General features: G+C 28.5%; 2 protein-coding genes across 2 annotated transcripts; one reads left to right on the forward strand and one right to left on the reverse strand.

Moving 5' to 3' along the window:
- Nucleotides 1–326: 326 nt before the first annotated feature.
- On the forward strand, nucleotides 327–1,045 carry LOC119681007 (histone deacetylase complex subunit SAP18). The gene is made up of 2 exons (XM_038094062.1): nucleotides 327–528; nucleotides 642–1,045. The coding sequence occupies exons 1-2, from the start codon at nucleotides 463–465 to the stop codon at nucleotides 1,023–1,025; spliced, it is 450 nt and encodes a 149-aa protein (XP_037949990.1). The 5' UTR covers nucleotides 327–462; the 3' UTR covers nucleotides 1,026–1,045.
- A 16-nt stretch (nucleotides 1,046–1,061) lies between these two features.
- Nucleotides 1,062–23,765, reverse strand: LOC119681006 (translation initiation factor IF-2). Its single transcript, XM_038094061.1, has 3 exons — nucleotides 23,521–23,765; nucleotides 1,495–2,354; nucleotides 1,062–1,440 (listed from the first exon to the last, which is right to left on the reverse strand). The coding sequence occupies exons 1-3, from the start codon at nucleotides 23,539–23,541 to the stop codon at nucleotides 1,218–1,220; spliced, it is 1,104 nt and encodes a 367-aa protein (XP_037949989.1). The 5' UTR covers nucleotides 23,542–23,765; the 3' UTR covers nucleotides 1,062–1,217.
- Nucleotides 23,766–25,247: the final 1,482 nt, after the last annotated feature.

A 25,247-nucleotide genomic window follows, 5' to 3' on the forward strand; every position in this document is an offset into this window, starting at 1 on the left:
CTCGCACACGTCCTTAAGACGTGAAAATTTATGCAAGTAAAACCTAACATTAAAGATTTTAAACGCACTGTTGTTGTTTCACATGTTTTCTTTCAAGTTGCGAGTATTATTTCACTACTCTAAGAGAAAAAATTACGGCTATTATTAATACATCCTACTTCAAACTATAAATAGGTATTAATTCGTGTTTACAGGTAGATTATTATAAATTCTATAGCAACAATAAAAATGCACAAGTGCAGAGATACATGCGTGCACTGCCTTACCGACAACATTTCTAAAAAATTTTGTATTACATGCCTTATAAATAGTCGAGCACAAATTTGTCTTCAGTACTGGGAGAGCTGTCAAAGTAAACGGATTTTGGGTTTCAGACGCTTGCTATTTTTTAATTTATTGTTGAAATTTTGTTACTTTGTATGAAAACATTGCTAATAAATTATTTAAAGTATAAAAAATAAAATGGCAAATCTGGAATCAATGATTGTAGAAGAAAAACCAATTGTTAAACAAGTTGATAGAGAAAAGGTATTTACGCTGACAATTGCCGGCTACAACAACAATTGTGTAGTAGTTGTGCATATGAATCTCTATTTTCTATAATAAGCAAGTCCATAAAATTTTTTTTTCCTTATTTTCAGACCTGTCCGCTATTGCTACGTGTTTTTTGCTCAACTGGAAGACACCATTCGGTTTCAGAGTACATGTATGGCAATGTACCATCAAATGAGCTACAAATATACACCTGGATGGATGCAACGCTGCACGAGTTAACATCTCTAGTACGGGACGTCAATCCAGACACACGTAAAAAAGGTACATATTTTGACTTCGCAGTAGTTTATCCAAATTTCCGGAATAATCACTTCCAAATGCGTGAAATCGGCGTTACTTGCACTGGACAAAAAGGAGCTGATGATAATAAGACACTGGCACAAGCAAAATTCTGTATTGGAGATTTTATTGACATTTCGATCACACCGCCAAATCGTATGCCCCCGATGCGTCGCCAGGCACGTTATTAATCAAAATATATGTAAGGAGTTTTCACATTTTTTTTTATAAAAAATTAATTTTTAATTTTATTCGATAATTTGTAATTGGCACAGTTTTCAACAATGCCCAAATACATAGATAATACAACAAAAATAAAATTGTGCATAAATTGCGCTTAAAATTGATATAAAATAAAAATTATACATATTATTATTGACTGTCTAGTTTCTGTAGATTGCGTTCGGCCGTTTCGACTTTCGCTTGCCCAACTGGTTCATATCGATCTCAATACCATTGGGTAATACTGCTTTGTTGTCTTCATAATTGATGAAACCATTCTCCAACTCTTCTTCAGCTTCACGATTGTTGGGATCGCATTTAATGCCGGTTTCATAGTGATATTCACGTTTATTACCATCGGGATCGACGTAGCCATATGTACCTCTGTAATAATTAAAAATTTATATTAAAAAAAATATATAATTAATTTGAACTTACTTTGTTATACAATCAGTGCCGATGAGTTCCTCTTTGAACGAACCATCATCATTTTCATAACCCCAAGTAATGCTGCCATCTTCGTTTTCCTCTCGCCATTTGCGTATATTTTGCACAACTGGACGCTGACGACGTGGTTGATGTACCTCACGTTCATCCGCCAATTGATTTTGGTCAATAATGGGTCGTGGCTGTATAGGTTTTGGTCGTGGTCGCACTGGTGCCTGTACAATTTGTGGCTCATATTGTGGACGTGGTGGTGCAGGACGTGTTCGTATGACTTTCACACGTTGTTGTGGTGCCGGTGCTGGATTAGGCTGTGTGCGTTCAATGGCAAAACGTTGTGCATTTCCAATGTTAGCGCCAATGCCATAATCTTCAAATGCTGGACGTGAACTTGGTGGGGATGTTGGCTGTGGTTGTGGCTGTAAACGTTCTGGAAAGCGTGTTGAGGGTAATGGATCATCACGTTGTTGTAATGGTAAATCTTGTATACCATTTGGATCGTCACTTAAGAAAGCATTTGCTGTCTGTTGAAATTGTTGTTGTTGAGCTTGTGCCAGTTGTTGTTCTCGTAGCAGTTGTGGTAAATATACATCAGGTTGTTCATCCTCTTCAGATTCTGTCACCGGCTTAGCTTCCTCAACAATGCGTTGCGTTACAGCTGGCAAAGATTGTTGTGCACGCAGGGCAGCTGGTCGACGTGCACGTACTGGCACAGCGGCTGCTGCTAATTTTTCGCTACGATATTGGTTACGTGCGGGCACTGGCAAGGCGCCTGGTATATTAAGTCTTTGTGGGTATGGACCTGTCTGAGCATTGACTAGTACCACGGTAGCTATCGTCACTAAGAATGTGAGCTGTAAATTAAAAGGAAATTTAATAAATTAAAAATAGCTAATTATTTAATGTATTTTTAGTTCTTAAAGTAATTTTAATACAACTCTTTAAATGGCACACTTATGTTTTAGGGTATTTGGTATTTGGTTTGTGTAATCAATTGTAACGGACGTTTTTCTATATGGTGACATATGGCATATATGGTTAGATACGCATATGGTTACTTAATCATTTCGCCAATATTTAATGTAAATTGGTGAATTGCATTTTTAATGCACTGCAACCGGCTTTGGTTAAGCTATGTTGGGATATTGCGTACGGAACTTAAATATTTACATTGTAATAAACCTTAAATGGGTTGCATATTCTTGTTAAGAATCCATCATAATTTTATTGCGCACAGTGACGACTGCTCTAAGGTGCGGAGGTGTGCGGTGAACACCCTAATATAATTTGCAAAATGTTAAATAACATAGGTATATAAATTTATTAAGTATCTTTACATCAAGAATTATTATTATTTATTACATTTCCATATAAATATATATTTTTAAAGTTTTAGCAAAAACAATTAAATATAATTGTCTATGAAAACTCAATTAATTTGCTTCTGTTAGCTGCTATACTTGTTAGGTGTGCTCATATATTTGCAGCTCAAATCACAGAACATTTCTATTATATTTCGTCTCTCCCCTTTGTGTGCAAAGAAGTTGGCCGCACATTCATACGTTGCATATGAACAAAATAATGTGCGTGTGCTCCCGTTCGTAATATCAGAAATAGAGATTTATATAGTGGGAATTGTATGAGAGTAATTTTCTGTTCTATTTGAATATCAACTGTATGCATACGAATCCAACATGATGATTTGCCAAAGTGGTTGCATGAGCGGCTGAAGTTTGCAGCTCATCTCACCATACATTTCTATCACATTTCGTCTCTCCCCTTTAATAGCAGCACCCACGAATTTCTGTTCTTATTGTGCGGGGTACTTGTGCACACATTTATACGTTGCAAGTGGTTTCGATTTTGTTTGATCACTGCACAAACATGTATGTTTCTAAGTACAAACTCTTTTGTTTGAAAAAATTTGGTTTGATGTTACGAGAATTATGTGAAAAGTTTTCCATATTGATATAATATTAAACTTGTATATAAATTATTAATTTAATTTGTTTAATATGTTATTTTGTTAATGAATTGTTAATATAATATTCCGCGAATATATTGTTGCCTTATATAATATAGTTATTATTAATAAAAAATCTCATATATTTTAATATAAGTGGTACATGTAAAAACAACATTAAAGAAGGTCCGCACACCCTTCCAGAAAGGGCACGCGTCGTCACTGATTGCGCACCATTTATAATATAGAAAAGAATTTTATAAAATATGAATATGCCATATCCCATATTTATATTACTTATTGTATTTTATTATTATTATTTTTTAATTTTAATTTGATAATCTTAAACATAATTGTTGTTTATTGGGCTTGCAACCAATGATGAATTATAATTGTTATAAAATGAGTTATGGTGGAAAACAATTTTCATTATTCTTAGATTTAGATTTAGAACAATTAAATTCAAGATATACAAGTCGATCTCGTTTAAATATAAAAAAATTAAGCGATTTCTTTAAAATTCATTATCTTAAATCTCAGACTTATAGTTAATGACTAAAGATTAAGAAATCATGCAACGTTATTAAATATTCCATTCACTGGCTTGTCAAGGCTTATGTGTCGCATTTGATTTCATATCATTGAAGGCATGTGCCACGTACCTAAAACAAGATATTTATTTATTTTATATATTTATATATTTGTTTATTTTTTAAAATATCTCAGTCAGCTATAAGACCTCTTATTAAAAATAATATTAGGCTTCATTAAAGATTCGAAATGGCTTTAAGTCTTTCGCAATATATATGGTCATATAATGGCCTAGCACACAAGTGGATCTCTAGAATTATTGTAATAACTAAATCGAAGGATCTATAATGTCTATAATTTTTATAGAAAATATGCCAAACATTTATAACGTATTGTAAAAAAATAATTGTAAATTTATTTAACTGCATTTAAGTAGTATATGTATTAATTTAAATACCTGTACAAAAAGTATACGTACATGTATTAAATAAAATTGTTTAAATTATTTTATAATCCTAATGTTAATTATGATTTAATATCCGTGGTATTTACTTGTAAGACAAGTGCACTCAATCGCTTTACTCATATTGTATACAATAGCATTAAAAGTAAAATTATTTCATAAGAAATTCCTAAAATAGTTTTAACAATTGCAAATTTTGTTGTAGTTGTTTTGTTATAATTTTGATTGTTGTTGCTTTTGTTGTACAACATGACCAACATGATACCGTGGTTTGACCAGATTTCCTCAACCAATATTACAACTAGAGTAATGAGTTTGTTTGGTTTTTTGTGCTTTAGTGCTCTGTTGCTAGCTTGGTTGGTTGTTGGTCATTAGAAAATCTAGGGAGGCGGTAGATTATGTTGGTCTTAGTATAAAAGGTGTGTTTTTTGCATTCCAAACAGGTTTCATTTACGTTTTCGAAATGATCGCAATTTCGCATGCACTATGTTGTCATAGGAAACATGTTACAGCTACCATCACTAGGTGTGCACATTAAAATGAAGAAATAATTTATAGTACTTGAACTTATGATTTATAAAAAAAAAATTTTAAAAAATATTAATTCATAAATACTTAATGTAGAGTAAATTTTATTCGAATTGGTGTTTCGATTGGTAACGTCACTGATTTATTATATACCTCGAGAATATCGAATTATTGGGTTGCCCCTAATTTTATAAATGTATTGATTTGTTTAAAAGTGTTTCTACAAGCTTTCGAGATGATTTACATATAGTATGTTGATAAATTGTATCAACAGCAGAAATCATTCGATAATTTTCGAAGATTAACTCAAATGAACTCAAATTTCGAAAAAATAAAATCTTTACTTATCGGAATAGTTACGAGTACATTCAGGCAACAGTAATATTTGTGTCGTTAAAGGCTTAGAGAAAAACCAAAAAAAAATTATAGGCATTTGAAATTTATTTATTTCCTCCTCAGGGTATTGTTATAACTGATTAAAAATGAAGTTGCGAATTTGTCAGCAACGTCTGAATCATTATTATGTTTGAAGATTTAGCAATACAACCTACAGCTCAATTGCGTCCATCTGACTTATTTTAGAATGGATAAAAAATTAAACTACGTACTGAATTACTTTTTTGATATTAAAAATGTATTATATTATATTTTACATTAACATATATTATATTTTGATATGTAGTATATTTCATATACAATGGTTATGCTTTGCTTACATAATATGACATCTAAGTTGAGCACTGACTGTATGCGTGATGAAGTGAAGAGGCTTATATTCTAATTTTTTTTTAATTTGATTTCAATGAAAGTCTACAAACTCAATGAAAGTGTACAAATTTGAAAAAGTCTTCAAATTTACTTTGTAATGAGGATATTTGAAAAGTTTGACTTCATTATTTCAGTAAATGGTATAATAGATTATTGACCTATGAGCGTTTTTTGTATGTTTTGTATACAAATTTTTACCTTTATTTGTGAAAAAAAAGATTTTCCTAACATTTTATATATAAAAATAAATTTAACAGAATAAAAAGTAATTTGATTTTTACTTAAAAATTAATATAAAAAAGAAATTTAAACAAATATGCAAATATAATTTGAGTAGAAACAAAGCAAAAGCTGAAAATAAAAAGGAATATCTCATCAAATCTGGGAAAATAATTTTGATGACCTTGTCTATAGACGGCTCTATCAATATAATTATTATTATAATTATAAATTTTAAATTAATAATTTAAAATTAATAGTGCTTCTATGTTTTTCAAACATAAAAAAATCTACTAAAAAGTGAGCACATCTGTGTGTTGTTTTTTTAATTGTATATCTTCGAAACATGAAAATATTATTTAGTAAGATAATATTAGTAACTAATAATATTAGTAACTCCAACTTATAGTGGACTTAATTTTTAAATTGGAAATACATTTTTAAATTGTTTATCTTTGAAATATAAAAATATTCACAAGTCCAGTTAATAAGGGGACATTTTCAAAGTTTACTCAAATTCTTGAGTAAATGATGTTTTCTCTGTCTGTATTTTTATTCCAACAGTCAACACTGCCACTAATTTCATTCGTTTCTTTCTTTCATTTTGTTTATAATTTATGACCCTCTTTCCCGAATGTCCAAATCAGAAAATAAATTCTTATTTAATAAAAATGAATAATAATTTTATTAATAAAATACATTATTTAATAAAATTATATAATTTTACCATTACATGAGTAGCTCATGCTTATAATCAATATTGCTGACCAATTTTTGGAGTAAAAAGAAATAATTGGAGCGGCTTAAAGCTATGATTTTCTGCATCACAGACACTGCAGTAAATATTTTAGCCATTAATAAGTGTATCTTTCTTTCCAGTTACTTTATTGTGTAATTTGCATAGGTAAAAATAAAATAAAATAATTCGTTTATAGTAACTTTTATTTTCGTTACATTTTTAATTGTGGCGTGTATACGCAATACAGCGAAAAATTAAATAATATTATTTCCTATTGTTTTGGTTTGTTTTTCCGTTTTTGTTATTTCAAAATTTCACTGTCGAGGCTATGATATTTTGAATGAATCAAGTTTTTCCGCAAAAACAAAAAATTAAATAAAGTTCAAATAATGCATACATATATTCGATATTTTTAAAAGCAAAAAAAAATATTTTTTAAAATATTCGCCTTATTATTATTTTTATTAAGACTGCTTTTTAGTATAAAAATAAATTATAAAAAATTTAATAAAAATGTATGTAAAAAAAATTAATAAAAATTTATTATTAAATTAATTAAAAAATTAATAAATTTGATTTAATCAAAATAATAATAAAAAAAATATAACTTCAAATTTTGGAACAAGGCCGACTTTGAGTTACAATTTCAAAAAATCAATTATTTATAATTTTTATAATGTTGTTAATAAAAACTGCTGTTAATCGAACACTGACCTAATCCTACAAGAATCTCGCCGACTCCATTGGACTACCATTTATTGCTACCAAAGTTGCCAGAGTCTCACGACTTGGCGTGAGCAACGCCCAATTTTATTTTACATATGCACCAATTTCAAGTGATTGGCACGCGCAGTTGTTGTGAACTGCCTTGGCGGGGGGTAAAGTGTTTGAAACTACTGTCTATTAGTATCCAATTTTTGTTTTTTTGATTTCTTTTTAATATTTTTTTAAATTGTTGTTATACAATTTTAAATTGTTTAGTCACAAAGTTTTAGAGTAACCGATAAAAAGTAGTGAATGTAATCTTCTTGCATAAACAACTGGATTTAGGGAAGATAAATTGCCACTTCAGATGATTTAAGTAAGTTTTACACTTTTTCTTAAAATGTCCGATACAATTTAGTTATATTTTATAATTCAATAGTTATGAAATTTTCTACATGGAGAGTAAATTGAATAACTTGGTTCGCTCGCAATCAATTTGTTCGTTCGGAATTTATTTGGTTCGTTCGCAATATTGATTAGAGAGCTTTATTAAATTGAGCAATAAGAATAGTCTTTTTTTAAGAGAAGTATTCATTATCTCTTAAAAAGGAGAATGTGAATGTAAAAACTATCTTTATTAGGGATTTCAAAGTTCTTTATTTTAATTCTTTATCTCTTTTGAAATAATTACTTAATTTATATCTACACATTCTGTGTAAAAAATATCAATAATTTATAATTTTTAAAACGTTCGTAAATATGATCAACATTTTTTTGTAAGTTGGTAGCACTGTACTGTGTTATCATGCGAAATTTGAGCATGATCTGTGAGCTACTTTAGCCGTTTTAACAATTACATTAAGACCGAAAAGTTTTCGGAAATTCTCATTTAAAATTCGCGCGCTGTATATTTTTCGATATTTTAAGTTTATGTAGTTTGGCAGCAATTAAGGCCAATTACTATGCCAAAAATGAGCGCGATCTGTCAGACAGTTCGTTTACGGCAGCTGTTGAAACCAGTTCACCTCAGTAGTGCGTTGCGAAAAAAACAATGGAAAAAAATATTGAACAAAGAGTTTGCATCAAATTTTGTGTTTCGAACGAAATTTCGTGTGCAGAATCGTTGCGAATGCTACAAAAGGCTTATGGGGAATCAGTTTTATCGAAAACTCAAGTTTATGAGTGGTACAAAGCCTTTCAGGACGGTCGTACGACCGTCGAAGACATTTCGCAACGCACTACTGAGGTGAACTGGTTTCAACAGCTGCCGTAAACGAACTGTCTGACAGATCGCGCTCATTTTTGGCATAGTAATTAAGGAAAGTGCTGCCAAACTACATAAACTTAAAATATCGAAAAATATACAGCGCGCGAATTTTAAATGAGAATTTCCGAAAACTTTTCAGTCTTAATGTATATCATCGAGTGTTCTGTGATGTTTACATGAAAAAATTATCAAATGGCAAATAAAATTCTTAATTGTAAACTTAAGTTATTATAACCAACTTAAGAAAGATTTATGGATCCGCTGCGTGAATATACAATAAATTACTAAATGCTAAAGAGATTAGTTTATTACGATGTTTATAAGAATCCATTTTAGCCATTGTAAGACCTTCTAGAAAGTATTTAGCTCAATTTATGTTTCGACAATATGCAGTCTGCAATGATAGAGCAGATGTGAAACAGTTTTCAGTATAGTTAAATATACTTTTGAATATGTATATCTACCTAGAATTTTTTTTTTGTATTTAATAATATTACGAGGAAATTATATATTACTTATATGTTTGAAAAATGTTGTGAAGAAACTATTAATGTAGTTCTTATGTTTTTCACCTTTTATTCAACTTTTTAGCAATAAATCTGAAAAATTTTATTAAATAATTTTCTATTTCTCTTAATTTCATATTACGACGGTACATAAAATTTGCTTGCATACCAGTCGCACCTATTTTAATTTATGATTTTTTCGCTTGATCCAGTCTACGTTCCTACGTAGTTTAGTGCTATCATGGTAAAGACTGAATTCATTCATTGAATTGCGCAAATCGCACCTTAATTTTTTCTAGGTAAGTAAAATTTTATTTCAATACATTGGTAACTTTTAACTGAAGGAGAACCCTATGAATATTGCTGTAGAAGCCACTGTCTTCCTATGATGCCGTTAAATTTTAGCATAATAAAAAATATTTTTAAGACAATGCACCTACATCGTCGTATGAGTAAGATGTACAGTGGGTTAAAGTGGGAAATTTTAGAACAAATTATTTAAATTATATTAACAATACATTTAAGCTGGAGAGTGTATTCTGAAAAGTGTCATTTATAACAATAAATCGTAATTATTGTTATATATATATGATAAACACAATTTCGTTGATTTTATAGTATAAACGTAATACTAGATTTCTGACAGTGTTCTATATTGGATACAAAATGTATAGATATATTCACATTTCATTTATTGTAATAAATTTAAATGACCTTAAGTGCTATTCTTAAAAAATAATAAGTTTTCGATTTGTTCTAATAATGTCAATGAAGTCAATGAAGCTTCAACGTACTATACGTCAATATTATTTAGATTTTACTTTATTGGCAAGTTTTGAATTAATTTCATATGCCCAAGAGTTGTACGCTTTGCTAAATAGATGGTTTCCAAAATTATAAAGGATTGAAGATCAATTCTTAAAGCTAGTAATAAAAAGATAAACAGAACGCTGTTTTTGTTTATTAAAATGGGTTTTTTTTAAACTTCTATATAGGTTCATGGTTTTCACTTTCTTTTCTTTACTTGTTATTTTTTAATTTTCAAACTAGTTAAATTGAGTTCAGTTGCCGATTGAGTTGTTGTCATTGCTGCTACAATTATTGCAGCTGCTTTAATATTGCTAGTGTTGCGATTATGTTTCTATGGCAGTTCTTTTTTGTTTGCTGTTACAACTATTAACTACCACCCGGTTGGCCTTGGACGTATTCTTCAATTCTTCTATGTATCTAATTTGTCTGAGTGCCACTTTATATCTTTTTTTAATGTATATTTTCTTTTAATGAATTCAAGCCGCATACTTTTGCAGCGCTCAGTACAAGATATAAAGTAATGAAGATTGAATTGAAATTGAAGAAAAAGAGAAAAAACGAAACATTGAACTGAGAAAAAAATGATCTCATTTATATATTTCAACTCACAATCTTTCAATGTAGCTTTTCGAAAATATTTGCACAATTGAGATAAAAGTCTAAAATTTCATTATTAAAGATTGGATTTCTATAAAAAATGTTGTTACTTTAAAAGGTCAACTTCATAATGGAAATACTGCCGGTATCTGAAGCTTTAATGTAGAAATACACACACAATTAATTCTAACTGATTAAGTATGCTTTGAAGAAAGTAAAAGCGAAGATTGTCTGAAGAATTTTTTCAAGTGAAGTCTGCCATAGTGAGACAGATCAAATAAAACTTAAAGATAAAGTTAAAGTTTATATTGTTAAAGTAAATGTGAAATATGTTAAATATACTATATATAAACACATTACATGAGTGAAAAATTTAACAAGATTCAAGAAGAAACTGTCTACAACTGTGATTTTGATATATTTTAAACAACATATATTAATTATTAATTATATTTTTTAATACTAAGGATTTTTTTTTTAAATATATTCGTCTGATTTTCTAGTAGTGTTAACATTTTTTGTTAATTTTTCCGTTTTTTTGGTGCTATAATCTATCACTTTGGCTGTTTTGTTTTTATCTCCTTCTATTGTTGATGTAATTAAACACAGATATTAAAAGCAATAGCATTCTTTCATACCTGAAAGAATAATGATATACTGTACAATGTGATGGGATGAGGAAATAAGTATTGTGATGTTAAGTGTTTGTACGAATAGGAAAATATATAGTTACATTGAATCTAATGTTAATTTATCTGAGGGAATCCGCTCAGTTCAAGCTGAGTCATAAAAGAATAATGGTGACTTGTTTTCTATCTATTTTTAAATACGAACAAGTGTCGTTCGTAAAGTCAGGAAAGCAAATCTCATTTAATCATATTTAATCATCTCTGCAATCTTTTAAGTTTTTTTTTTCTTATTATATTTAAACAAATGTAGAGTTTAAATTAACAACAACTAGTCATTTTGACTTACAAGAGGTTTTTTAATTAATATTACAAGTAAGTTTAGTTATCTAAGATGAGCTAGTCATCCCATTGCTGGTTCAAACGTCTCAAAAAGTCATTTGGTTCGAAGCGGCATAAGCGTCTGTGTGTGACATCGCAAAGTAACGCCGGAATGGTGCTGTTGTAGTACTGACTCAGCCTGTCATAATGTGTTTTAGCAGCCTTCTGTATTTCTTGCTTGACAGTAGGTATTTCAAGGTCACGATGTAGACCAGCATTTCGCACATACCTCGGAGCGTTAACTGCATCTGTGAATGCTTTATTTTGGAACCTTTGCATCATATCTATAATATGATTTTTTGCACAACTCCAAATTTAAACACCATAGAGCCATACCGGCTTGAAGACTTGTTTGTAGATCATAAGTTTGTTTTGTTGAGATACTTTAGATTTCTTTCCAATAAGCCAAGTTAACCTTTTGTATCTTACGGTTAGTTTAGTTAATTTTTTCTTGACGTGTACCTTCCATCTCAGTTTGGTATCTAGGCTCATGTCCACATATTCGCAAAATTAGCAATTGGAATATTTACGCTATTTAGTAAAGAGACTTAGTAAACTTAGTAAAGTCTGCGTGGTTTGATTTTGAAGTATTTGCTATCAGTTTCCATTTATTCGTCCATTGTTTAATTTGTTGAAGAGCGATTTGTAGCTTGGTGGTACACACCTTGTTGTTTGCACCTATAGCCATTATTACCGTGTCATCCGCAAAAGTTCCTACAGTACACCTTGGGTTCACTGGCATATCATATGTGTACAGCAGGTACAGCAATGAGCCTAGTATACTCCCCTGAAGGACCCCGCGATTTATAGGATATAATTGCGAATACGCGTCAAGTAGTTTAACTCGATAGTACCTTTCGCCAATATACGATTCCAGTAGTTTACAGTATTGGTGTGGCAGAATAGTGTTTAGCTTATATATCAGGCCAGAGTGCTAAACCCCGACAAAAGCCTTTAAGATATCAAGAAACGCAGCTGAACACGTTTCCTTGTTTTTTAAAGTCTTTTTTATTTCATGCGTAACTCTGTGTACTGGCTCTATCGTTCAGTGTTTTTTTCGAAATCCAAACTGATGATTTGGGATAAGATTTCTTTGACAAATTATTTTTTCAACTCTTTTACAAATGATCTTTTCAAACAATTTTCCTATGGATGGCAGGAGAGAGATTGGTCTTTATGAAGTAGGAGAATGTTGATCCTTATCTGGTTTTAGAATCATCACCACTTCAGCAACTTGGGATATGATTTATTTTTATTCCCGCATTCATTTGCGTGCAAGTTTGGCCACTCCTTTTGATGGGAGCTTTTTCAACACTTGACTAGTTATGAGGTCATATCCTGGTGACTTTTTAACTTTAGTTTTTTAATTTCCCCAGTTACTTCTTCATTTTTTATCAGCAGAATAGCTTCATCATCTATGTTGTTATTTGGCTCTATGCGCTGGGTTTCTTTTTGGCTGAAGGTGTTACTTAGATATTCTGCCAAAACGTGTGTCTTTTCTATGCTTCATAGGTTTTCAGAGAGAATAGTTAGTTTTACTGCCATATTTCAAGTTTCAAAGATATTTTTTAACATTTTCATTTTTAAGATTACTGATTTTTCGTCTTAATTTTTGAGTGGGATTATTAAGGTTTATTTTATCTTGTATTAAACGTGATTGTTGCCATTTTTTCTTTTATTATAGTTTTCTTTTATTTTATTTATTATAGACAAGATTTAAATTTCGAGCGGATACTTCTTATCAAATTGCTTATTATTCTGTGAACTGCACTATGCCGATTTTTGGATCAAGCTCGTAAAGCAATGCGTTTCCCTCTCTAGGTCATTAATGCTTCGTATTTTGCAAAATAGGTCAATATTTAAATTTATCTAAGCTTTAAAATAATTCCAGTCTGTTAGACAGTTTGTTAATGTCGGATTGGTTTGCGTAGATAGTATGTTATATCCATATATAAGCAATATTGGTGAATGGTCAGAATTTAAATCGAGTACAGCTTTTACTTGTGTCCTTTTTGAATTTTATTTACGATGAAGAAATCAATGATATCTGGTAATTTATTTGTATCAGTTGGCCAGTACGTTGGAGAGCCAGTGGAGAGAATTTCAAAACCTGTGGCCTGACATGCTTTAAGTAATTCCTTTCCCTTTGTGGAATGTAGTCTTGACCCCCATTGAACATTTTTTGCGTTGAAATCACCCCCAAATATAGCTTTATGTTGGTGGACTATAAATGGGATTTATTAAGATATTGGAACCACTCTCTTCCACTGCAAAGGTTGTTGACTGGAATTAGAGAGTTTATTTTCTTGATATTGCTTAACGTTGGATTTAATTATAAATGCACTTCCGCCTCTGGTATTATTGTTTGGATGAATAGTATGATAAGTATTATAGTTTTTAAATTTGATGTACGATTCTCTTGTAAAATAAGTTTCACTTATTAGGCATATGTCTATATTTTCTATCTGCAAAAGTAATTCCATTATTTTGAGAGCAATCATACAGATATACAGTAATGTTTTTGTTCTAAGTTATCTAGGCGATTTTCTATTTCCATTAGTTTTTCAAGAATTCCAGAAAAAATCTTTTAAGTGCTGTTTGTTTTTAACCGGCTAATTGGTTAATAGTTAAATTATAAAGTTTTTAAAAAATTTTTTATTTTTAAAACATTTTTTAACCAATATTTCAACTATAATCTATAGTCATCATCAGGGTACTAACTATAGATAACTATAGATTGTAGTCGAAATATCAATTAAAATAAAATTTTTTAAAAACAAAAAATTTGTTAAAAATTTTAATTATATTAAAAAAGTTGAATTAATTAAAAAGTTTAATTATTATACAATAAAATTTTGTATCAATATAGAAAAAATAATTATAATAAAAATTTAATTGTAATTGAATTTTATTTTAAAAAATTAAAAAATAAATAAATAAAGTAATGCAATTTTCGATTGGTAGAGCTAGGATAACTTTTTTAATCGAGATTGACTTTTAGTGCAATTTTAATTTTCGATTATTAAATCTGGGGTAAAATGTATAACACTTGAGATTAATTTATAATCTTTTCCCAGAGTATTAAGGTTATCCTGAATTTAATAGCTAATTTTTTTCAGTTGATAGGTAAAGTGTCATCTGATTCGACATACATATGTATTTATAAAAAAAAATATTATGCCCACAAACACAACAACAAAAATTACTCTAAAAATGTTCGATTGATAATAAAGTTTGACAGAACGTGAGTAAATCTAGATTGAATTCAGATTTATGAATCGTATACTCCATAAGAGTATTAACAAATTGTGACACAATTTACAAAGAACTTTCATGAAGAATAAAGGACCAAAGATAAATATTAAATCATGATTCCCATTCCATATTCCATATTATAGTGCAGAGAATCATGTAATGTGAGTTCAATGTCAACAAAAAATGTATTATTTGAAAAAATTATAAGAATAAGAATATAATTTTAAAATTATATTTGTATGTAATATAAAGAAAAATAATAACTTGGAGCGAAGAAATAGGAAAATTTTGGAGTTTTTTTTGATAAAGTGAGTTTATTGCAATAATAGTTTTATTTATTTATTGTATATAATTATATGCATCCATTATTTTATAATTATGAATTATGAATGTATATGTTACATATGTATTCTTTAAAGTTTCCTTATTGACGGAGATTTCATTAAGATTTCTGTAATATATATTTTTTTACTATAGTTCACTTCAAACCTTATATTATTTTTTAATTATTTTGTTAATATATGTACGGTCAATAACTTTTAAAATTTAAATTTTGCATTTGAACCTTTCAACTTAAAACTTGAACTTGAATTCGTTGATCTTAATGAATTTGGAAACTGAAGCAATTGTGTTGATGTTAGATATATAAAGGAAAAAAAGAAAGTGAAAATTTCTATTTTTGTATAAAAAGAAAACAAATAACTGAAAATAAATTTTTGTGTATTTGTGTAAAGTGTAAAGGACCTACATAATTAATAACATGTAAAAAAAACTAACTAAACGTGTGGTCTATAGACAGTCCTATTCATGTGAAATTTTTCTTTTGAATGTAAATTAAAATTTTGACATTCAGTGCAAAACAAAAAAAATTCCAATTAGTTATAATCACGGTGGTGATTATTTCTGTACTTCGTCATGTTAGTAAAAACAGTGTTGTTATCTAATAAATGTCAGAATTTCACCTTTAAAAAGTAAATATATATATTTTTAGATCAATATCACCTCACATATCACTTTCTATCTCACCAAAGGCATCACCAAATGGTATTGATATATGTATTAGTATATTATGAAATTGAGGATTAAGATTTACATGACTTGATCATGACTATATGATCAAAAAGATAGTAAAACTGACATTACCATTTAATATATGACCGTATACAATACGGATTGTGATGTTCTAATAGAGGGCTGTCCAGATCAGATGCAATCGCTGGCCAATACATTTCACTGTACTGATTGAAGGGCCGCAGAAACAAATACATACATTCATAATTGTTTTCGACAAAAATAAAAACACGGTTATAATGTTAAATTTAGTTTTATAAATTTATCAATTTAAATTCATTTATTTGGTATACCATAAAAATAAAATAATGTGGTTTTACCATTAAATAAAAAGAAAATTTGCGTTATTGTAATAGTCGCGGACCGTGCTTTAGACAGCCCTATTCTAATACATATATAAAATTATTTATTTTATTAATTTTTAATAAAATGGGTTATACGTTATTTTGTTTACGGTAAAAAACTGACTAATGTTTATTCTTTTAAATTCTGCATATTAGACATATTCGTTATATTTCAATAACGAATATGTCTAATATGCAGATTATAGGGTACCGTTACTGTAAAATTTTTAATTTATTTTTAATCTGAATAATAATTTGAGTTGCATAACTTTTTGCTACAATTTTGATTAAATTTTTAAGGCATTTTTTATGATATAAACTTCTTCGTAAGGCATTTCTGCCTAAAAATAAGTTTGCAATAACTTAAAATTGCATTATTATTTATGTTCAGTATTTTATGGAAAACTGTGAATATCTTATAAAAATTTTAAAAAGTGGGTAAAACATAAGCCGCTTTACTGCATTATTTGACGCCAAAAACTGTTACAGAATCGTTTTTTTATTCGCAATTTGGCATGTAATATATGTTTAATCTGACTTAAGTTTTCGGAATATAATGATGTTATTTTATTTTAAATTTAACAACTTTATATAAAATAATTTTTGGTTCCCATCAAATATATTATTTGTCGAGTTATCTTTTAAGTCTGATTATTTGCAAGTAATGATCATTTCTCTTTAAGACCTTAACGGAAGTGACGATTTATATATGTAAGGTTACGTTGATATATAACTTGTCACTTATATAAATTTACAAATATATAGATGTAATTTTTTTCACAATATATTTTTAATATATTTATTTTTCATTATTTATTGTAAATTATAAAATTAAACATATTTTAGTAATTTTGGAATTGCGGGTCTGGTTGTAGAATTCCTAATAATAGGGTACTATTAAATACCTGTATTGTTTAATTATAATATACTGTTGTTGGAGATTATGTTTAACAATGGTAGCATTTGGTTGCAAATGTAAAATTTCGTGTTATGGATTTTCATTATCACTGCGTGCTCAACTGTTGTGTTAGTTTCTTATTGATGTTTCGATTTCCAAGCTTTCTTTTTGCAAATTTTCTGAAATTATGATTTTTTTTCCTCAATTGAGGATAAGTTTTCTTTTTGCAAATTTTCTAAAATTATGATTGTTTTCCTCCACAAGTTTTCTTTTCCCAAGTTTTCCATAACTATGATTTTATTCCTTCATTTAGGATATTAGCCCAAAAGCTTTCTAGGCCACATTGTAGAGTGCTCAAAATAAATAATAATAAATACAGCTGTATTGTTGCTTTGCTTCTTTTTGTATTAATGTGGGGTGTAAGTTTATTTATTATAGATATTATTAGATATTTAGATATTTTTTTCAAGAAACGTTTCATTTAAATTTTATCAAATACACACCACACACACACAATTTCTATGCTTAAACCTTTTCTAAGGACTTTTCATAAAAACCTTTCTTCTTTCTATTAGTCGTATACGAATATTTATACATGTATATTCGACCTTGGTATATATTATAATTTTCTTGTGTAAAATATATTTAAAATACGCGTATTTTCAGTATTAAGTAATTATTTTTTTAACTCACATTTTTTTTTATTAATTTTAACCTTTTATTAATCGCTTCACTTTTACTTTCGAGTAATTCTAAATCATGAGATTTTTAACTCAAACTCACTCATTTTGTTATGCCGTTACTTATATCTGTTAGATACAATTTTGCATATAAAATACATAGCGATTTATTTATACCATTGATCCAGTTTGTCCACATTTTAAACCAACAACCACAGTCATAAATATTAAAAACGTAGAATAAAAATTTAAAAAAATAGTAAAAAAACAAAGTGTAACAAATGCATTTATAAACCGCTTTAAATATGGGTGGGGTTGCGGCAGAAGGTATTTCATATGCGTAAAATACTTGTAAAAGTTTGAAATAATGAATATTGGCAGTTAAACGAGATTTCAGATTGCTTTTCAATAAGTTAATTAAGTATTAATTAGTGTCTGAATAGTTTTAAGAGAAATATGTATGAAAAACAAAAAACAATTTTCCCAGCCGTTTAAGCGGATCTTTGAGCTCATTATAAAAATATTAAATTGTGTTAAACATTAAATAATTACTAAAAGCATGAGTAAAGTAAGTTTTAAAACTAAAGCAAGGCTAAAAAAAATATTAGCTTGTGAATCAGCTTTTTTTCATCACTTTTTTTTTTCATGAAATGCGTAAATAAGGTTTATGAACCCTGATTATATTCAGGTTATTTGTTTTGACCATTTCATTGCAATTGGATTTTAATTTTATTTGACTTACTTTTGGAATTTTCTACAAATTTTCAAACGGTTCCTATTTGCATATTTTGACAGGTTATTAGGTAAAATGATGGACAAAGACTTGAATATATTGTCCTTTAGAGCGCTATTATGAAAGAAAGGTATAATATTTCGTCTGGAGAAATACTTCTAACACAACAAGGCATTCAAAAAAAAATTTTAATAATAATTTTTGAGCAGGTCAATTGGTCAATTTAAACAAAAAATAAAAACTATAATTAATAGTAAATAAACTTTGTCTATGTCGAAAATAGGCAAAAATGACTCAAATTTTCTTTTATGTAGCAAAGTTATTCTTAAAACTGAGGCAATAATCCAAGTTGAAGACCTCTAAATTAATCAGCAATGACGAATGTCTCAAATTTTATTTTATTAACTATATTTTATATGACTTCACTAAATAACAACTGAAGAACATCGACACAAATGAATTTGAATTGAAAAGATTTTATTCCTTCTGAAGTGATAATTGGATATTTCAAAATCGCTAATAAAAAATAACTGGCATTGATTGCACGTCTCAAATAAAATACAAGAAACATATTGTTCATATTTTTTTTATAAATATTGAGAATAATTTTTTTAATGATGCAATTGTTCAAGCAATTTTCAAAACCCTTATGCAAAACTTCTTTAAATACATTTTTTAAATATTGTATATTGCTTTTACTAGTGTAGTGATCGATATTATTTCTTTTATTAAAAACAATAACTTCAATTATTTATCTCCAAATACGCAACTTTAAACAGTAACAAATCTTCGACAGATGTTTTCGATACCAATTTATTGTAAAATTATTCTGCTGTTTATTTTAGTACAGTTTATTGGCACTTTTTTATTATATTTAATCTATTTTAGTGAGTTTTGGTTAGCAATTTAACTGTTTCTTCTTTTCTCGTTCGTTTTCAGTGCTGTTAATTGATACTTTGACCGCTATTAATTTTAATGTTTACACTTCAGTTCAGTTAAAAACTAAACGCATTTGTAATTTATTTAAAATTAGTTAAAATTTATGTAAGTAAGTAAGCTTATTTTGTAATATGTATGTTTTATTAGCTTACCTGTGCAGTCTTTAAGTATATTTTATTTAGACCTAACTCTTGTAATGTATTTTTGATGCTTATATTGGTTGTATATATGTATACGAATATAATTCACAAACAAATTTGCCAACTTTAATGTATTTTATTAATAATAGCTTTCTCAATTTTTTATAGATAATTTGATGGCATTTAATCTTAAGATATTGAATGCATTTCTGCCTAACTTTTAAGTTGTTTTCATAAAAAGTTTTATATATTTAGGCAAAAAAAAAAATAAAATTTGTGTAGTTGATTGCAATTTCTTTTATATTTATGATTTAAATAATTAAAAAGTATTACGCATTAATATTATAGAAAGTTCAATCGCAGATGCAATTTTCTCTGTGAGGTGTTTTGTGAAGGTCATTCAAATCCGGCTATTAAGTCACTAACAACATTGGTGTGAAAGCACTTATTATTGAAAGTAATTTTTTCTATTACTTATCCAATCTGTATTTGATCGAACCATTATCAAGTTAAAATAGTTCAAAAGTTATTATCAATGCAATATGGTTCAGTGTTTTTTCTTTTAAAGAGATCAAGTCATTATTTTGTGTTAAAACAGCTGCAGAGCAATCAATGTTAAATGGTGTAACCACAAGTTTTCATCAAATTGTGAAAAGCTTGCTTAAAATGGCGTAACATTAGGGATTAAGAAAATCTCTTTGAAACAATATCGTATTAATACGAATAATCTGCTATAGTTTTGTAGATCCTAGTTTTGGTATCTTATTATTTATGTTTTTATTTCTTGCATACTGGAGACGTAAGTAGACGTTGAAATGATTTTTCTAGTATTCCAGATTCCTGATGGAATATAATTTAATTTTTTTTTTTAACTTTATTATTATTTTGATTGTTTAATTATGAAATTTATGTAGTAGTTCTAGTTTTTAATAAAAAAATCGGTTTTGTTAAAAAATATTTTTTAAAATATCACTAATTTGTAAATTAGATGTATTAAATAAAACAAGAGACCATGTTGAAAGCTAGAAATTTATTTTGACCGATTTTAGATAATTTCAGTAATTTAAAAAAATATTTATTTTATTAAACAGTCATGATAAGTTAATAATATATATAAATCTGTAGATATAAAGTTCCTCGACATAGCAATATTGAAGGATATGAACTAGCAGATGAGATGGCCAGAAGAGCTTCTGAACTGCATATAGCAGAGACTGACCTCACAGTACATACACCAATATGTGAACTATTTAGGATGATAGAGGAAATCACCAACACGGTGACAAACAATTTATGGACTAACCGTGAAGACTGTGAGGTTAGTAGAACCTTATGGCCTAGGTTGACTTCAGCAAACCTGCAGTTCGTGTGATCACTGGAGTACAAACGGGGCACTGTGCCATTGTACCTTACTCCAACGGTGGCGAATTCCAACAAGCTGATTATGCAGGAGTTGCCAAGATGAAGAGGAGGTGGAATCTATCAACCACTTCCTTTGTCTCTGTAAAGGATTTCAGACAAGGCGACTTCAATGTCTTGATGATTGCTTTTTCACTGACTGGGAAGAGATAACGAAAGCAAACTTATCGGATCTCCTCAACTTCATCTGGAAAACCAAATGGTTTAACAAGGATTACAAAGGTTAGCAACTTGCCGGCAAGATTTTTGAAGGCATTACAATGGGTAATATATGCTTCCGAGTGGAAGTGCTGACAACGGTCAGCACGCGCCTTCCGAACCTAACCTAACCTAAGTTCTCGAATTCATTTCAGGCTTCAGTCTCTCAATACTCTTTCTAACTAAGTCTATGATAGTAGTTAAATATCATATAATGATTAACACATTACATATAATTGATTAACAACACTTGTATATAACAAATTGTTATATCAGTTTTCATTATTTTATTTGTGGTTGGGATTATATTTTGAAAGCTTCAACCTATAATTATATTATGAATATAGCCGTTATAGTATATCAGGATTACATTAAGACCGAAAAGTTTTCGGAAATTCTCATTTAAAATTCGCGCGCTGTATATTTTTCGATATTTTAAGTTTATGTAGTTTGGCAGCAATTAAGGACAATTACTATGCCAAAAATGAGCGCGATCTGTCAGACAGTTCGTTTACGGCAGCTGTTGAAACCAGTTCACCTCAGTAGTGCGTTGCGAAAAACACAATGGAAAAAAATATTGAACAAAGAGTTTGCATCAAATTTTGTGTTTCGAACGAAATTTCGTGTGCAGAATCGTTGCGAATGCTACAAAAGGCTTAAGGGGAATCAGTTTTATCGAAAACTCAAGTTTATGAGTGGTACAAAGCCTTTCAGGACGGTCGTACGACCGTCGAAGACATTTCGCAACGCACTACTAGGTGAACTGGTTTCAACAGCTGCCGTAAACGAACTGTCTGACAGATCGCGCTCATTTTTGGCATAGTAATTAAGGACAGTGCTGCCAAACTACATAAACTTAAAATATCGAAAAATATACAGCGCGCGAATTTTAAATGAGAATTTCCGAAAACTTTTCAGTCTTAATGTATGTTGATAATATCTCGTAATCCACACAGAATTGCAAATATTGAGATAGTACCGGCTATTCGGTTTTTTCAGTATTTGAACATTTTAAGATGATTTGTTTAAACTATTCTATTTGGTGCAAATTCAGATATTATTATATTATGGATATAGCCGTTATAGTATATCAGGATTATGTTAATAATATCATGTAAACTACACAGAATTGCAAATATTCAGATAGTTTAGGCTATTCCGATTTTTTCAGTCTTCAAACAATATGTTTGAGCTATTCGAACTATGTGGTGCAACTTCGGATATTCGTATCTAATAGTTTGAGTTTTATATTATTCAAAGAATATAAACAGTACTAGTATTAGTTATTATAATGACATTTCGAAGAAAAATTGTATGAAATTTTATAACACAAAACTCTTATTATTATTAAGTTAACGTAAACGTTTAGAACTACAACATAATAGTTCATAAAGTAGAACAACTAAGCACAAGTTCATTAAAACGAATAATACTTAAAAAAAAATGTGAATGTGCATATAAAATCCGATTGTCAAATCACTTATGATCTCATAATTTGTATCTGACTTTAGCCTAGATATTCGAAAATCGATTTATTAGGTGAGGTCTCAAACCTTCATAATTTGAAATAATTTTATGTTCGTTTAAAAAAATGATTGATTAACATTTAATTTGGTAATTGAAGTATTAAACTTATTGTATGACATTTAATTTCTCACATGAATAAATGAATCTTGTGGATAACGATCTATTATTCAGAAATATTTAAGCCAAAAGAGGTTTATTGCGATGAAATACTGACAAATTTCTTAAACTTATATAATAAAAATAAATTTTATAAAATTAGTGAGTGAATATAAATACTATAAAAATTATTATTGTTTCTATTTTAAGCTCAATAAATCAAGTTATATGGAAAATTAAAAAGAAATAATTATTTAAAAAAATATAAACTTTGTTTATTACACAATTAATGAACAAAAGGTATAATTCAATCAAATAAAAATTAGAAAGTATAATTAAAACTAATATTATATTAAATTACAATATTTGTAGGCAAACTTCTTATTAATTCAAATTGATTTTCAGTTTAATAAATCAAATTTAATTTTTAATAAATCTACAAAAATTATAAAAGTTATTAATGTATTTTATTTTTAATGTATTCATATGTAATGTAATTTATTTTAAATTATGTATATTTTAAGTTGCTTTTTTATTAAAATTATTTATTTAAATTTAATATTCAATTAATATTTAATTTGGAGTCTAATTTGTTTCAATTTTATATTTTTTCTTACCAACAAATGTGGTGTTTTCATTTTAGAAAATAAAATTTTTTATAATAATTCTCTGAAATTCTTTCTGTTTAACAGTTATTTTTCTATATATAGTTTTCACTATGCAAAAATCTCTCTGTTGTAATTTCACTGTTTACTTCACTTTATCTACTTTATCTACACTTTTCACTGTTTCTATTTGCACTTTTGTTTAAGCCAAGCTTCAAGTCAACCGTTACAAAGCAGCATCAATGGTTAAATGTTTTCAATCAAAGGCTTCCATTGCTGTTTTATACCAGGCAGAGCCGAAGTCGCAATGGATAGCTTTCTTGGAAGAGCTTTGTGTTGGAAGTTGTGGCTGGTGTGCTGGATAAATAAGTAGAGATTGAGACTTAAGCACATCCGGCGGAAATTTCATTGAAAATATTCTAAGCTAAGCTTAAGCTCCAAGTTTTCACAAGCGAAGCTTAATTCTATGTTTTTGAAGTTTTCATAGATTACTAACTAGGTTTTTCTGGAACCTTTCAAATTCGCAATGTTTTCTTTTTTTTTTATATACCATTGAATGTATCTTGAAACTGTAACAGAGAAATAATAAGCTAATTTACGTGTCATGCATTTGAAGTACCTTTCTTATTTTGTGTCTTCCACTGCACAATTCAATTAAATTTAAGTACGAGCGTGCATTGCATAAAATAAGTAGAGTAAATTGCGTAAGAAAGTGAGTTTAAGTAGGGATCACAATTACTTGAAAAGTTTAAATTGTTATGACATGTTCACAATTTTCAAAAATATTATGAATATTTGACATAATATATTTCGTTTATTGCAAATATTCATATTTATCTTATATATAACTTTTAAAAGCATATTGTTGCTTTTTTTTTACCAAAATATTTGCCCTTCAGAGAACAAGATAATACAAACCTTAAGTTACAATACATATTCTTGATCACCACGACGAGTCGAATTTATCTATGTTTTTGTGAATCTGTTTGCTGATTTTAATATAAATCAACTTTTTAGTTTTTAAATTAGACGTTGGCCCTAACGTCGTCAAATGACCTGATTTGGTTTATTATTTATGTGCTTTTTTTACTTTTATTATATGAACAATACAATAAGAACTTTAATTACTTAAAAATTATGTATAATATTTTTGTATATTTGAAATTTATTAAATAATAAATGGCCATAATTTTTAAGATCTTAACAAATTTTATTTGAATGGGATTATGCCAGATATTGGAATAATAGTTTCTCAGTTTTTTGGTTCATTGGCTTAAACTGCACAAAAGCTTTGGATTAATCCAAATTAATTGAAGTAATAAATTCACAAACCATTTCTTGTAGTACCTATATAAAATAAAAGCTTAAGAAGCTTATATTTTTAATACATATACAACGATGTACGATGATACGATGGGGGACGGTTTAGGATACTAAAAATATAAGAGGTATCAGATCCAACTCAAAATAAAGCTTTTTACTTCAAATTGCACTAAAACTAAATTGTTTTTTTAATAATTCTGTTCGCATTTTCAACTACACAGCACAAAATACAGAATTGGAACCTTATCCATTTACTGAAAGAAGATGTAGATGTTTAAATTGATAAGTAGCAAGTGTGTAGTATATTACAATAACCAAAATAAGAATCAGGTGGTTAATGTTTAGTAATAGAATATTGAATATTTTGCTGCAAATCTTGGTATGGATCAAAAACTGCACTGGAAAGAGCATATACC

This window comes from Teleopsis dalmanni, chromosome 2 (genome assembly GCF_002237135.1).
Source record: "Teleopsis dalmanni isolate 2A chromosome 2, ASM223713v2, whole genome shotgun sequence".
Lineage (NCBI taxonomy): Eukaryota > Metazoa > Arthropoda > Insecta > Diptera > Diopsidae > Teleopsis > Teleopsis dalmanni.

Excerpts from the sequence above, each read along its gene's own strand:
- LOC119681007 (XM_038094062.1), top strand. The coding sequence starts at position 463 with ATGGCAAATCTGGAATCAATGATTGTAGAAGAAAAACCAATTGTTAAA. Across the intron at positions 529-641 it reads AACAAGTTGATAGAGAAAAG|ACCTGTCCGCTATTGCTACG; the intron begins GTATTTACGCTG and ends CCTTATTTTCAG.
- LOC119681006 (XM_038094061.1), bottom strand. The coding sequence starts at position 23,541 with ATGAAAACACCACATTTGTTG. Across the intron at positions 2,355-23,520 it reads TGAAAACACCACATTTGTTG|CTCACATTCTTAGTGACGAT; the intron begins GTAAGAAAAAAT and ends TTTAATTTACAG. Across the intron at positions 1,441-1,494 it reads GGCACTGATTGTATAACAAA|AGGTACATATGGCTACGTCG; the intron begins GTAAGTTCAAAT and ends TAATTATTACAG.